Below are 14,205 nucleotides of genomic sequence, written 5' to 3' on the forward strand. Positions count from 1 at the left end.
CTGTGGTACAGAGAAGATTAGACTAGCTAGAAAATTATTAAGACAGTCTAGAAGCACAAGAATATGTTGCTACTGAAGTTTATTGCAGTGATTCTCTCCAAACAGCTTGTCTTGTGGGTCCTTTCCAAGTCGGCATATTTTGTGATTCTGTGATCCTAAAGTGCAAGAGCCTGGTGCTTTCAGATAGCATCTCCCTCTACTGATGCCTGAGAGGCCCTGGACCAAATTTTCCTGCCTTTTTTTCTGTTCTAGGCTCCTGACTTTGCCTCCTCTCTCCTGCTGGGTCATCCCCTTGCTCTGCTCTCAGCAACTGCCTGGTAATGTGCCCCAGGGTACATTCCCACTTTCAGAAAGACCCCCTACTGAAATGCAGCTTGCCAAAATAGGACAGAGAATTTACTGACTTTTCTCCCAGGGAAAGTTTAGTTTAATGGGAATGATTGGCAATGTCTACTACTTAATTACAATAGTATTAGGATAAATTCTGCTTAATGGAGCTGCTTATAGCAAGCACCAAGTCACTGAATTATTTTTAAAAATCTTTCAGAGTGACCAGTGGTAATTTTAAACAAATGTTAAAGTTCTGCTGTTTTGATAAACAGGTGTCAAAATGCACCATGGGTGTATGTATTCCGTAAAAGGGCTCTAGCCAAGGAAAAGAGATAAAAAAGCAAGAGCAATTATATGTAAAAATCCTCTGTTGACATAATACTACATTCTGGAAATCACCCATTCAAAAATGAAGGAAAAAAAAAAGATGTAATTTCAATCCTGTCTTATTTGTATGTCCCTTAAATATTTAATAGCCTAAAATTACAGCTGTGGTAATGGTGTGCAGTACTAATACCAGTGTACTATTAGCATTTAGACAAAGGTGTAGGATCAAGGTGCTCTTTCTTTTAATGTACCATGTTGCTTCATCATCTATTTGTGATCTGGAAACAAATTCTGCAAGCTGGGAGAAAAACGCTGTGTAAGTTTGGCCTGGTTCTTCTGCTGAGTCCAAGCTGTCTCCTCCCCCCTCCCTCTCTCTGAAGCGAGGGAAAGAAAACGAACTACAGAAAAACCAAACGAAGTCCAAACAAAAATGGGATTATATCAAAAATATATATTTACAATTATATATACAATTTGAATATATTGTACACACAACAGGGAACTCCCGAGGGGGAAAAAAAGGGAAAAGGGAGGGGGAAACAGGGATAAAAAAAAAACACAAATATCCTCCAAATATACACCACTAATAGAGAGCTAGCGAACAAACAAAGAAAAAAACTGAATTAAATACTTCCCTGAACGAGACAGCAGAACCGTGCGAAGCACCAACTAACTCCCCACAACTAACTCCCCACGCCTCCCGAAGGGAACCGGAGATAACTGCAGGTCTGAGCAGCAGGCCCTGGCCTATACAAGCAAAGACCATCTACGGACAGACCTGTCGCCTTCAGCCACCAGAAAAGAGAAGAGAGCGAGCTCTCTTATCTCCGCCTTATTTATATGTTGTGTTACGCTAAAGGATGATATGGAATACTTCCTTAGATTTCTGACCCCCATTGTTAAGGAAGGCCTAAAAAATCCAAAAGCCAACCTACTACAAATGCTTTCAGCATTTTCCAAAACAGAGTGTTTATTCAGATACTTACTATGTCTTGCTGTTGTATGTTTAAATTAACTCTTCTGTGTAAATGTAAATAAAAGAGCAGAAATAACTTTTTTTTAAAAAAAGTGTATAAACTACAATTATGGATACAAGTTAAAAAAGAGTTTTTCTATTACTGTATTCTCCTCAACTACATGTCTGTATAAATGGGAGAGCACTTGGTAAAAGGTAAGGCAACGTGAAGCAATGTGTTCTCAAAACCATCGTGGATGGACATGTGGATGTCTACATCATCTTGGCATATCTCAGTATTCTGAAATGTTTCAGTTTGTATGGAGTGGCCTCAAGTTGTGCCAGAGGAGGTTTACATCAGATATTAGGAAAACTTTCCTCGCTGAAAGAGTGGTCAGGTATTGGAAAAGGCTACCTGGATAAGTGTTGGAATTACCATCTCTGAAGAGTTCAAAAGATGTTTAGAGGACATGTCATGGTTGTGCTGGGTTAACAGTCGGACTCTATGTTCTTAGAGGTCTTTTCCAACTTTAATGATTCTGTGATTCTAAGTGGCGAATCCCAACATATGCACAGTGGACCAGCACCTACCCGGATGTTGGTGTGACACCATGTGCTGTCCTGAAGTGCTACAACAATAACATCTGCTTGTGTTTGAGACAGAAGGAAGTGATCCTAAACTACTTCTAGATATGAAGAACCTGACAGTAATAGTAGTAAAAATGAGAAATAAAGGCTTTTGCAGTCACTTGACATATTTAAAGGTATAAAATCAGTATAACAAAGTTTAGAATCAAGGTTCATTACTCAGTACACTATTTTTGATAATTAAATATAAAAACGGCTCTGTGATATTAAGAGCCATAATCTTCATTTGCAGCTAAATATTGAAAGATAAAATCTACCTTATCCCTTTCCATGTCTGAACAAGATAAACAGAGGCTACAGACTGGCTACAGCCTGACTGTGGACAGACTACTGGCTGTCTCCATGGCCATGCAGCACCTCCAACCAAAGGTACCAGAAAATCCTTGTGCTGCAACTCTGAAGATTAAAGTCACTGTCTAACCTACACAAGGTTTTTGACCCAAAATGACCAGTCCCAGATGAGGTAGTGAGCAACTTTGCTGCATTCTGAACCTTGGATCCTCAGCCCTTCACACGCTACCCGGTCAAACACTTCTGTGAGCGTGTCTTCCAGATGAAGCGTCTCTTCGGTGCTGAATCTCCCAGATCCCATTAAAGGGTGCCTGCTGTGCCCCACTGCTTGTCTGGCCCAGCCCTCCACACTCTCCTCCTGTGGATTTCCTTCACAGCCCCGTTGAATCCTCTTTTCCTTATCAGGCCAGTACAGGCCTGCCCCGCATGCTCCTCCCTGAGACAAGGAGACGAGAATGGGGGGCTGCATCCAGCTGCTCATTGTTTTGCTTCACAAAACCATGCCATGGGCACAGATTAACACCAAAAACTAGATGGAAGCAGCCAAGGGAAAAGGCCTCTCAGAATGCCTCCACACGGCTGCTGGAGAAACCACTGTTCGATGTCCGTCGTGGGCTATGTGGTTCACTGCTGCTTTCATTTCCAAGGGCCTCATTCCCACCAAACTGTACCCTCAAATAGGGAAAATATTTACAGATTAAAAAAGGCAAGTGAATGGCTTTTTCTTAACTAGGCTGGTAGTGCCTTAAATTTAGGTCTGCTTACACACAGCAGCTCCTCTTTCAGCAGTCTGTATGACCAGCCTAGAGAGGTCTTCTGCTCTTCTCACCTGCATGGTCACATCAGACTTGGCATTTGTGCAAACCCACCTTCTTGTTAAAGACAGGAATCACAAGCTAGGAATCTCATGCTTTAAAATATATTCCTGTCTGCTTGTCTGCTTGTAGGTACTCATCAACTACTGAATCTTCCGTGATGCAGCAAGGCACAAAGTTGGAGCCTTCCTGGTGAAACTAGAGATAAAATCATGTCATCTTCCTTTCTACAGCTGAGTTCTCACCAGCTGTAGACAGACGGCAACATTCTACAAACTCTTCATGGGTCTGTTTGTCAAAACAGCAAGATTATATTAAATCTCAAACAGAACCTGGAAACATGTAGACATGTACACTTTCTAGGCTTGAAAAGATATTCCTAGGCATTTCATTTTCTTAGGACTATCAACTATTATGGAACAGTAAATGGAAAGTGAAAGTAGTGGAGGGAAATGGAAGGCAATAACCTCTATGTCCAATTGTGCAGACAGATACAAACTACACATGTAGCTGAGAACAGAGGAATTTTGCCAGTTTGGCAAAATTACAGGAACAGATCATTAAAAGTATCTAGATATGAGATCTATCACCCTACATTTAATAAAAGTATCTAAATATATACCTATAAATATTTAATAATGATATAAGGAGTTCTTAAGGTCAGATTGAAATAAAAATTAAACACCTAGACAAGTTTTAAGACCTGAGACTCATTTGTTAAAACCAACATTCTTAAGATTTCTGGTGGCTGCATGCAAATTGTTTCATCAACAGTAACAGTAATGCATGGCATACACTATTACATAATCTAATTACCTGTAATTCAGGAATATTGGCTAAACTCCTAGATGAGAAAAATTAAGAACTTTAATAGTCATTGAGCTATTTCAAGTCTACCATTAGAATCTGGGTATTCTTCAGTCCTGATATGAGCCTTGCACTACTATATCTCCTGACTGTGCTGGAACACTGTTGATGAAGTCAAATACCGCTATTCCTTTTACAATTCTGAACAGCATTTAAATAATTTTTGTTCAAGGTACCCAACCTTCCAGTACTCTGAGATGTATACTGCTAAAGTACTTCAAGACAGAAACTTGAAAGATCTAAAAAGTAATTGACATCTGGCACAGTGACTCAATTAAATACCATACTGAATTAATTAACTTGCTCTGTCTCCTGAGCCAACAGCAGTGAGACTGTATTCAGCAACACAGCACTGCTTGAAACAAGAAGCACTTCAACAGGATATTGCATGTACAGGCTGTATTCAGTGCAGAGTGCAAGGGTAGTAAGTAAGCTGTAACTGTTAGAGTTAGGTAATGAATCCTGTGAGGCAGCGTCACATTGCTAACACCAAACAGTAAAGTCGGGTAAGGTAGTTGTAGTCAGCCACAAACATATTTCCCAATAAAGACAGCAGCTGAAAAATTATGATATTTACTCACCTGAGGGTCCCTGCATTTTTCTTTTCTTTCCTCTCTATTCCAAAAATCCACATTAAAGCTCTTTTCCAAAAATTATTTGCTGTTTATAGTAGTGCAATATTTGAAGTTCTCATTCAGAAAAGAACTAAACCTGCTGTCAGCTGCTCATGGGAAAGTTTGACTGAATTCTAGGGACATGAGGCTTTACCCAAATGAGCTTTCCAACACATATATAAATAACCTATGTAAAGAATCACAACTCCCCTTATGAACAACAGAGAACATGTACGATAGTGAGATAAGTAATGAAATATGTCAAGCAAACAAAAAACTCATAAATAAACCCAAATCATTTCAAGAAAAAAAAAGATATAACAAAAAATATGTAGAAGTTGCAGCTGGGATTTTGTTGCTTTAACAGTAAATTAAAGTTGCATCAAAAGGTTTACATTTCTTCACACAGCATTCTAAAGTAATAAATGTAGGATTACAGGAAACACCTGATATTTGAGAAAAAGAAACAATACTTAAAATCACAGAATAATTCAGGTTGGAAAGGACCTCTGGAGGTCATCCAGTCCAAACTCCTGCTCAAAGTAGGGCAAACTTCAAAGTCAGATCCAACTTCGAAGTTAAATCAGATTGCTCACAATGATATCCTGTTCAGTTTTGACTTTTTCAAAGGATGGACTGGCTCAGAGGACAAAACAATATTTCTGAGGACAAAACTTCTGTTCACTGGAACCTTTTCAGATTTCCAAATGTATTTATGTTTGTAGGTAAAAGTAAAGTCTTTCAAGTGTTAGCAAAAATAGGGTTTAGGGGGTTTAATTTGACAACAAACAAAATATCTTTCCAGTTTAGAGGAAAAAAGTCCTTAAGATTTTCATCCCACATCTCTCTGAAATACTTTGAGAAAGTTGTTCCATCCCATTACAATCACCAAATTAAGTCAGTTCTGTTCACTGCTTAATTACCAGTTCATTAAAACCCAAATATCTTAGCGAAATGTTTTTGATACAGCAAAAGTGACAGATTTACAAAGTAATAACAGACCTAATTATATGCTTGTGCCACCAAAGGGGAAGCAAGCTCCTCCTAGAAGGATTGTAGTTTCTCCATATCTCCATCAAAAAACAAAAGTGAAACAATATGTTTGATGGCTCACATGCTGCAAATTAATCCGAAGAATATCTGATAATGATTAATTTTGTAGTCAATCAACATCATCCCATAAACTTTATCTTCATGTCATATATACCTGAGGAAGTGGTATAAGTGGACAGGGCAATAGGGACCACACCAAGCTAGCAATTCTCCTAAGGTATGGATTGTGCACTAACTTTGAGCTACAACAGGACTAAGGTTTTGGTTACATGAAAGTTGATGAAAGTAGTAATAGTGGAATTTAGAAAATTATGTGAATTACAGGTGGTTATCAGAAATAAAAATTAAATGGAGAAAATGGAGACAAGCATTCAAATCTTCCAGTTTCTCCTTTCTAACAATAAGGCATTTTGACTGTGCAGTACTTTTGAAAATCTATTCTTTATTCAGGTGCCTGAATGGGAAATCTGATCTGAGTTGGGAATACTGAACTCTAGGAAACTTAGACAAAGTTTCCATGCCACTTTCTATAACATTTCTTAGCACCTTTTGATCAATAAATTATGCTAAAGAGTGCAAAATATTAAGACTTTAAATGGCTATTATGTACTTATAACAGAATAATGTTTCACTCAAATTTTAATACGCATATTTACAGAAAGTAGCATGCATCCTATTCAGCAAGCCCTTAGAAAGAGAATTCTAATATACAGGCATGGGTTCTACAGAGAGGAGTTAAAGACTATCAATTTTCCCCCTTTTCTCCCATGTCCACATAACCCCTTTCTCACACTGTCCCAGATGATTCATCAGCAACTCAGTGCTCCTCACTCTCTTCAGGTCCTCCAAGGGCAGGACAATACCTAGCATTGGTGAACACTGGGAAGCTCAGCTTCTCCCTTTACAGCACAGATTCATGTACCCCAAATATATGTAATCCCCTTCTGTGAAAACAGTTCCACAGGTCATTATGCTAAATACATTCAATGCAAAGTCTGTAATAGCAAACAGTGATCAAGCTGCAGATAATGGTTCTTCAGAAGTATCCCACAGGGCAATGCAATGCATGTTCCAAGATTGTTTAAACCCTTCTCCTAGAGATATTAGTTGCTTCCTTCCTGATATTCTCAGAAAATTAATCTGAACTATACACAAATAATTTTGAAGCTCAGACTTAAAACCAATACAAACAAAGAAGAAATGAAGACCTAGGAATGATGTGATTTTCTGTGCACTGAACTGAGGCCAGCAAAGCATTACTTTTAAGTAATATGGTCCACATACTTTCTGCAATCAGAAGAAAAGGCAAGGCAAATACAGAATATGACAGGTGTCTTTTGATGTCTTTCAAAAAATGTTAATTTGATGGAAGATTTTTCTATATTCAGTTACATTTCCACTATGGCAAATTTAATTAATTTCATCCTAAAATAATGTAGTTATTTATTTTTATACCATTTGTTAATATAAGCTAGGTATTCAAAAATTAATGCTATAAAAAATTTAAAAACCACTAAAAAAACCAGATATTACTACTGAAACACAACAGCTTGGTTCAGCAAACAAGGAAGTGACATTTCCCTCCTGTAAAATAACAAGTTAAATACTATTAACCTGTGCTCCAAATAACTTCACATGGATGGCTGCCATAGATGAACTAATTGGAAAAGAGCCAAATACCACTGTCCATTAAAGCTAACAATGCCTGTTTTCAAATGCTCCGCCTGAGTAGCAATTCAGGTTATTCCCTAAAGAACAACACACAATATAACAAAGCAAAGTGTCTCAGAGCATCTACATACCAAGGTGTTATTATTCAGATCCATCTTCCCAGCGAAAGGCCCCCACGTTGTTCCAACCGGAAGCTGCTGCCGGCTCTGAATCTTGCGCTCCCCGTCTTTCTGGACCACCTCCAACTCTCCTGCAAACAAAGAAAACAAGCAGTGTTGAGAGTACTTTCACTCATGCCTTGACAACAACCACCTCTGCCTTTGTGTTGGTTTTAGACGCACAATGTTCTGAGGACCAATATAATGAGAATTAATTATGCTTGTCTGAAAAACAACTGATCTTGTCATCCTGCAGAAGAAAAACAAACCTTTTTCCCTTATAATTATATTCAAATTTGGTTTAGAAAATCATGTTCCTTTCTTGCATCTTTTCACACACATTAGAGTTTGAAAGCAATTTTATTCAGAATAGCCATTTCATAAAAGTTCTTAAGAAGTGCTGAGGAGGAGGGAGATGACAGCTGAAAGGAGAGAGTGCAATAGCAGCCACACCTGGTGTATTAACCTCGATGATGCATTTTGCTGCACAAGATCACATTTTGAAACATGAAGCTACTAAAAATTTGAGAGACACACCATGTAGTGATATAAATCCACAGTATCTCTGAGATACTATTAAAAACATTTACTACAATTACAAACAGGAATTTCAACTGAATGAGGTTTTACAGGCAGTAACATTTCAGAATTAGATGAAAAATACTTTTAATTGTTAGCTTAAAGTTATAACACAAAATATGTAAAAGCAATAGGGAGGCTATATAATGATTTTTAGTGTGTACTACCTTAGGGGTTTTTTTAAAAACAAATTTTATTTCTGAAAATAAGGACTTAAAAATTAACACTTAAAAGTGAATTTGTTTCTTTAGCTCGCCTTAACTATTCTGGATTTTCCAGTAAACAGAAAGAATAATACATAACTGATCATTCTCATGGAGGAAAAAAAAAAATTCGGTCACCACTTTTCTCCCCCATATTTTTTTCACTTCATTTCAAGATTGAAAAAATAGTCTGGACAACCCTTCTTTGAAAGCAGCCTCTTCACTAAGCCTATTTTTCTATCAACAAATGTTTCAATCAAAAATACAGCAACAGTTATATTTATATACACAATTTCTAACACTATTTTCTAAAACAGATATAATAAATTCTGGTTTCAGACTTTCAGAGGGATAGAATGGAATAAGGAGAGGCTTATCTGTGCTTTTCTTGTTAGATGTTTAACTCCATTTTTCCATGCTCTTGCACTTCCAAGCTTTGCCCTTCCTGAAGGTAGGCAAAAAATCTGTGATTCTCATGAGCAGCAGAGCTCACCATGACTCTGCTGTAGCCATGATTTCTCACGACCTGTTTTCCATGACTGCTAAAGCCCCTTCCTCTCTTTCCACACCAAACAGATGCAATAGTGATTCCTGTCTTTTGCATCAGCACGTCTCAACAACTCTACCCCAAATCAGGATGGTGCTTTCCCACAAACAGAGTAAAGTCCAACTGTGCAAGGAGTCAACTCATCGCAGATTTAGAACTGGCGGTTGTTGTGAAATGAACCTTGGACCGCAGGAAGTGAGTAACTCCTGGCTCACAGGCAGCCTCCACAGACATCCCCAAGCTAACCATTCCCATAGATGCCTGGATTTACACACAGTCAGGCTGCAAAGCATTTCCTTGTCCACAGGGGTTAATCTTGACCATTTTCCAAAGAGATGACTTGGCTTCAGCTTCCACTTTCAAGCACAGAAATCTAAATTTCACCTCTGAGCGTTGCAGATTACAAAACTACTCTACGTAAAATTGTGCATCAGATCCTTCCTGCAAACTGGAACAAATCTAGGAAATAGAGTTGTATTGGTTTACAAAAGCTTCTATGTATGTGGGTGACTCCGCATCATGACAGTGCTATGACATTTTAAAAGGCAGTATGTGAGCAGGAAAGCTTATGGATTAATTATGTCTAATTTACACATATGATATATATGCATCCAAACAGAAAAAAAACCATAAATGCATTTTTTCCTTCTCACAGTCACATTGTTAAAAATTGTATTAACTTAAAAAAATCTCTTTATATGTTAATTATGGAAGAGAGAAATTGCAAGGTAACATGTTTATCACTTAGCCATACTGCAGCATTTTCTCTCTTCATAGAGATGAAAACTGCAGCATTTGCTTGCTTTCACACACTAAAAAACAGCTATGTCTATGGACATGTCACATTTAACTGATACCAGAGGAATCATGAGAATCTTTGAAAACCCTTTTAAAAAATAATTCAGCCTCCCTTTCTGCCACTGACATTTTTCATTTGAAAAGGGTTCAGACACAGTCAAACAGTGACTCCTTATCTGTACCTGTGGATTTACAAGCAGGCCTGTCTTTTAATGGATTAAGAACGACAAACTTAGGGCAGATCATCCAGTGATATCCAAAAACCTACTGAAGTTTTAAGGTACACATCATTACACATTATATTTTAAATAAAATTAATAATATGAATCTTATACCTGATAAGTAGTTCAGGTTTGAGGCAAACAAGATCAAGCATTTTTTTCCAAATATGTAATATTTCCCTTCAGTTGATAACTAAATAAGTTAATATGGATCTTTTCTCTCATTCTCTTTTGTTACAGTTCCAAGCAGTAATTTGGGCAATACATTTCAATATATATGAATACTTTCAATGTACTACAGATGGGATAACATCATGTTGAATTGTACTGAAACTTGTGTTTTCCCATCCACTTAGAACACCATGACAGAGTAGTAGATTACAGACAAGGTAACAAAATATTTTGCTGCATAACCTTTCTGTTTCCCTTCATCACACATCCCCAAAAAGACATTTCTCTCTTGTCACCATGACCAACAGCCATTTTAATGCTATGGATGAATGTCAGAGTTGGGAAGAATAATCTGCTGTCATGTTTTGGCAAAAACAGACAATTTGGCTATGTTGTACAAGGTTCATTTGATCCTTCACAAAGATTTTTTTTCCCACTGAAAATCTTTTTTTCTTTAGAGGTAAAAAATAACACTGCCTGCAACATTTCTGCATTCATTTACAATATTTTGCTTCTCTGAAATTTTTTCCTTGGTGAATGGTATCAAAACTGTAGCACAGAGGGGGCCAGTCTCCCACTGATGTAATTGGGGCTGTCTCCTATTCACCACTGATTTTCCACAAGGGTTAAGTGGTTTAAGAGCCATACCTGTGGTATCAAGCAATGTGTGTTCTTCAAGGGTGTTTGCCAGAAGAAAAGAGAATCTCACCCTGTGACTGTTAATTACGAGGGTTTGAAAAATGTATTAATAAAACAAGATTTTCCCTTTCAGCCTCAGAAGTTCAGATGCAAGTCTGAAGTGCTCTCTGCAGCTACCATTCCTGCACAACTGCTCAGGATCTTAATAGATTACATCAGGAGAAGGAAGAGGATGTGAGACTTCATTGCTGTATCACCACTTGCAGTAAGAAGCGTTAAGACTCAACTGGTACTGACTCTTCACATATGCTTGTCCATGGAGATTCCAACTTGTGGGTTGGAAAAGGAAAGAAAGGATGAAAAACTGCTGCAGCTTCCTTTAATCCACGCTCCAGCCCAAAGGAAGCAGAAAATTCTGTGCCAAACACTGTTAGGTGTTTCTAGTAATCAGCAATTGCAACAGACCACCTCAGTACTGAACATAATGTTCCTTTGCGTAACAGCAAATTATAATAGAATTCATTCACACCCCTGGAAAAAATATGTGATATACTCATCATTCCCATGGCAAAGTAGAGAAACAGTTTTATTTTATTGTTTTCATCCTGGAGTTGTCAGCTCTCCAATTGAAAAGGACAGCCAGAAGTATAACAGAAGCAGCACTAAGAAATATAAGTAGAGAGGAGGTGATGCTCTGTTTTTAGTTTTTGCAAGTTAGGTAAAAAAATTACTTAAAAGACATTCCATTTAGTGATATTTACTTACCCTTTCCTGGCTATAGATAAAGTATTTTTTTTCAGCTTGTTCTTCAGGAACACACTTATTTCCAGCTTGCTGAGTAAGTTTAGACAAAATATTTGAGACACATAGTATGGGCTAATCAATTTTGGTAAAAGATAATGCTGTTAGTGCTGTGGGCTGTTTCTCTTATCTTGTTGATGTAGCATACTTTTAAAGTCTGTGATTACTCAAAGACTTATGATAGCTGCACTGTAAAAGAAGCCTCAAGTCATGACTCACTAGTATAGCTACAAAACATCCCATGGCTTTTAAGATATTAGGCCACCTTGGTGGAGAGAAAACCAGAATGAAAGGACTCAATTTACACTTCTTTTCATACATACACATATTGTTTCAGGGATTCCACAAAGGCCTTATATAAAACAGAAGGTAGAGAGGTCAGTTTACCTTTGTATTGTTTTACATCATAATCAGGATAATTTTTTAAAAACCCTCAACAAAACATATAGTACATACAGAACCCAAAAACAGCTTTTGGCCCTTAACATGATTTGACAGCAGCTGGAATACCAGAAGAATTCAACTATACATAGTATTTCTGGAACAAAATAACACCGGTTTTCATCCATCTACCCACATTCTGGAGTAAGAAACAAAGGAGTGTATATCTGAAGGTGAATGATGAGCAGTGTTTTGTGGGAGAAAAATAGAACTACTTCATTCAGAAATAACTGTATACAGATTTATACACATTTAACATTTCTAAGCAAGTCACTGATAGCTTTGGCAGTAGGATTTTTTTTGTTGTTGTTGTTTTGGTTTGTTTGGTTTTGGTTTGTTTGTTTTTTTTTTTTAAATCAGGAATAGCTTTCTAAGTGGAGTCAGTTAAAAACAATGAGTAAGCTCTTCCTCTGTTATAATTAGAGACTGGTTATTTGACATCATGGGGCTTTACCAATTTCCACTAGCAAATGGCTCCTTCTTTGCATATTTCCAGTCCACAACCACCTGGCTCTCTAATGAGTATTTCTGCACAGCACAGAAATCGTGTATGTTGTGGTTTCAGACAAGGACTGCTCTGAAGCCAGAGTGAGCAAGTTAAAAACACTCTTAGAAGTTCTTAAGCACTGTCCAGCCCAAGATCTGCCTGCCATCCCGTATGCACAGGAAGAATCTGCAATTAATATTTGGCTGGTGATTGCCTCCATTATAACGTGCACGTTTGCACACAGCAGTTCACTGATAGCAGAGAACTGTCCCATTTCCACTTCTGTGATTCTTAACAAGGTAGTTCCAATATTCAATGCACATACACTTGCTTTTCAGACATAAACCGCATTATTGAGATACTTCCTCTAAATTTTCCTCCCTCAATTTTCAAGTCTCTGAGACATAACACATACTAAACTACAATTTTGAACATAAACTTGAAATACGACATTCTCTATTCAAGTACTCCAGTCAAACCCTGATAAATCAGGCTGGCCATGCAGTGATCTTATCCCTTCTGACTCTTTAATAAATCGAGCCTTGTAAGTTCACGCTGTTGGAAGTTGTCACTAAATGAAATTGTGACCTTATCCGATGTGTGAACTTATCCTGCTGACAACTACATTTATTGTACGGATAAGCATAGGGGGAAAAAAAGAGGCTTTTGATAATTGTGATCTTACCCATATGCAACTCTAACAGATGGGATCTTTTTGATGTTCCATTAACGATTTGTCTATGATGAGCCTCTACTCAGAAAAAAAATAAACGTTCTTCATAGGTAAGTGGTCGGGAGACTGGCAAGCGGTAAGAAAAGTGCACAAAGAGGAGTGGCTGACAGCAGTGAATCAGAAGCTATTAGCTTAACACAAAGAGCTTTGAATTAGCTAGTAATTGCACTGGAAAAGATAACATAATGGAAGTGGCAAAACAGTAACATTCCCTTTCCACAGGACTCATTCAATAGCCCAAAACCCTGAAACAAGTAACTGTGAGTGAGGCAGTAACCCAAAATATGCTATGCTATGGCATTTCATGATGAATGAATGAATGAATGAATACTGAATTCTCTTCCAGCACTGACTGGATGCTTGCCACTGCTATTGTGGAATAATGTTGGGTAACAGACAATTCACAGAATCATAGAATAGTTTGGGTTGGAAGGGACCTTTAAAGGTCCAACCTCCCTGTGCTGAGCAGGGACATCCAACAGATTCAGGACTGAAAGCTGAGAAAACAGCTCTGGAGTGGAGTCACCCTGGAGGGAGGGTCTGCTGCCACTGAGGTAGTGGAGGGCTTCTGAATGGAGCAGCCTTTTTTCTTTCTCTGAAGCTTTTGCCATCTACTCCTTCCCCTAACCCTGATCCTCCTTGTATCCCTCCCACTTAAGGAGTAGGGTTAACCAAACCTCTTAGCCATGAGGGAAGTAGACACAAGGATAGCCCACAGGTACTTATGGCTCTAACCCACCGCTCTCCTTTGCCTAGGCTTAGAAGCAGGTCTAGGTAGCAAACACCATGCAGCAGAAGCTGCCACATGCTGATTCATTCCTAACTAAGCTGCCTAACGTTGCCCCATCTTGACAAT

At 38.1% G+C, this 14,205-nt stretch overlaps 1 protein-coding gene across 5 annotated transcripts in view; it reads right to left on the reverse strand.

Moving 5' to 3' along the window:
* Positions 1 to 14,205, reverse strand: part of ZFPM2 (zinc finger protein, FOG family member 2) — a 307,974-nt gene that overhangs the window by 151,779 nt on the left and 141,990 nt on the right. For all 5 annotated transcript variants that reach the window (XM_027692382.1, XM_027692379.1, XM_027692381.1 and 2 more), the window contains one exon: positions 7,703 to 7,821. In XM_027692382.1, coding sequence (XP_027548183.1) covers positions 7,703 to 7,821 — 119 coding nt within the window. The remainder of the gene's footprint in view (positions 1 to 7,702; positions 7,822 to 14,205) is intronic.

The sequence above is a fragment of the Neopelma chrysocephalum genome, unplaced genomic scaffold (assembly GCF_003984885.1).
Source record: "Neopelma chrysocephalum unplaced genomic scaffold, ASM398488v2 Primary Assembly neopelma1_86, whole genome shotgun sequence".
NCBI classification, from domain to species: Eukaryota; Metazoa; Chordata; class Aves; order Passeriformes; family Pipridae; genus Neopelma; species Neopelma chrysocephalum.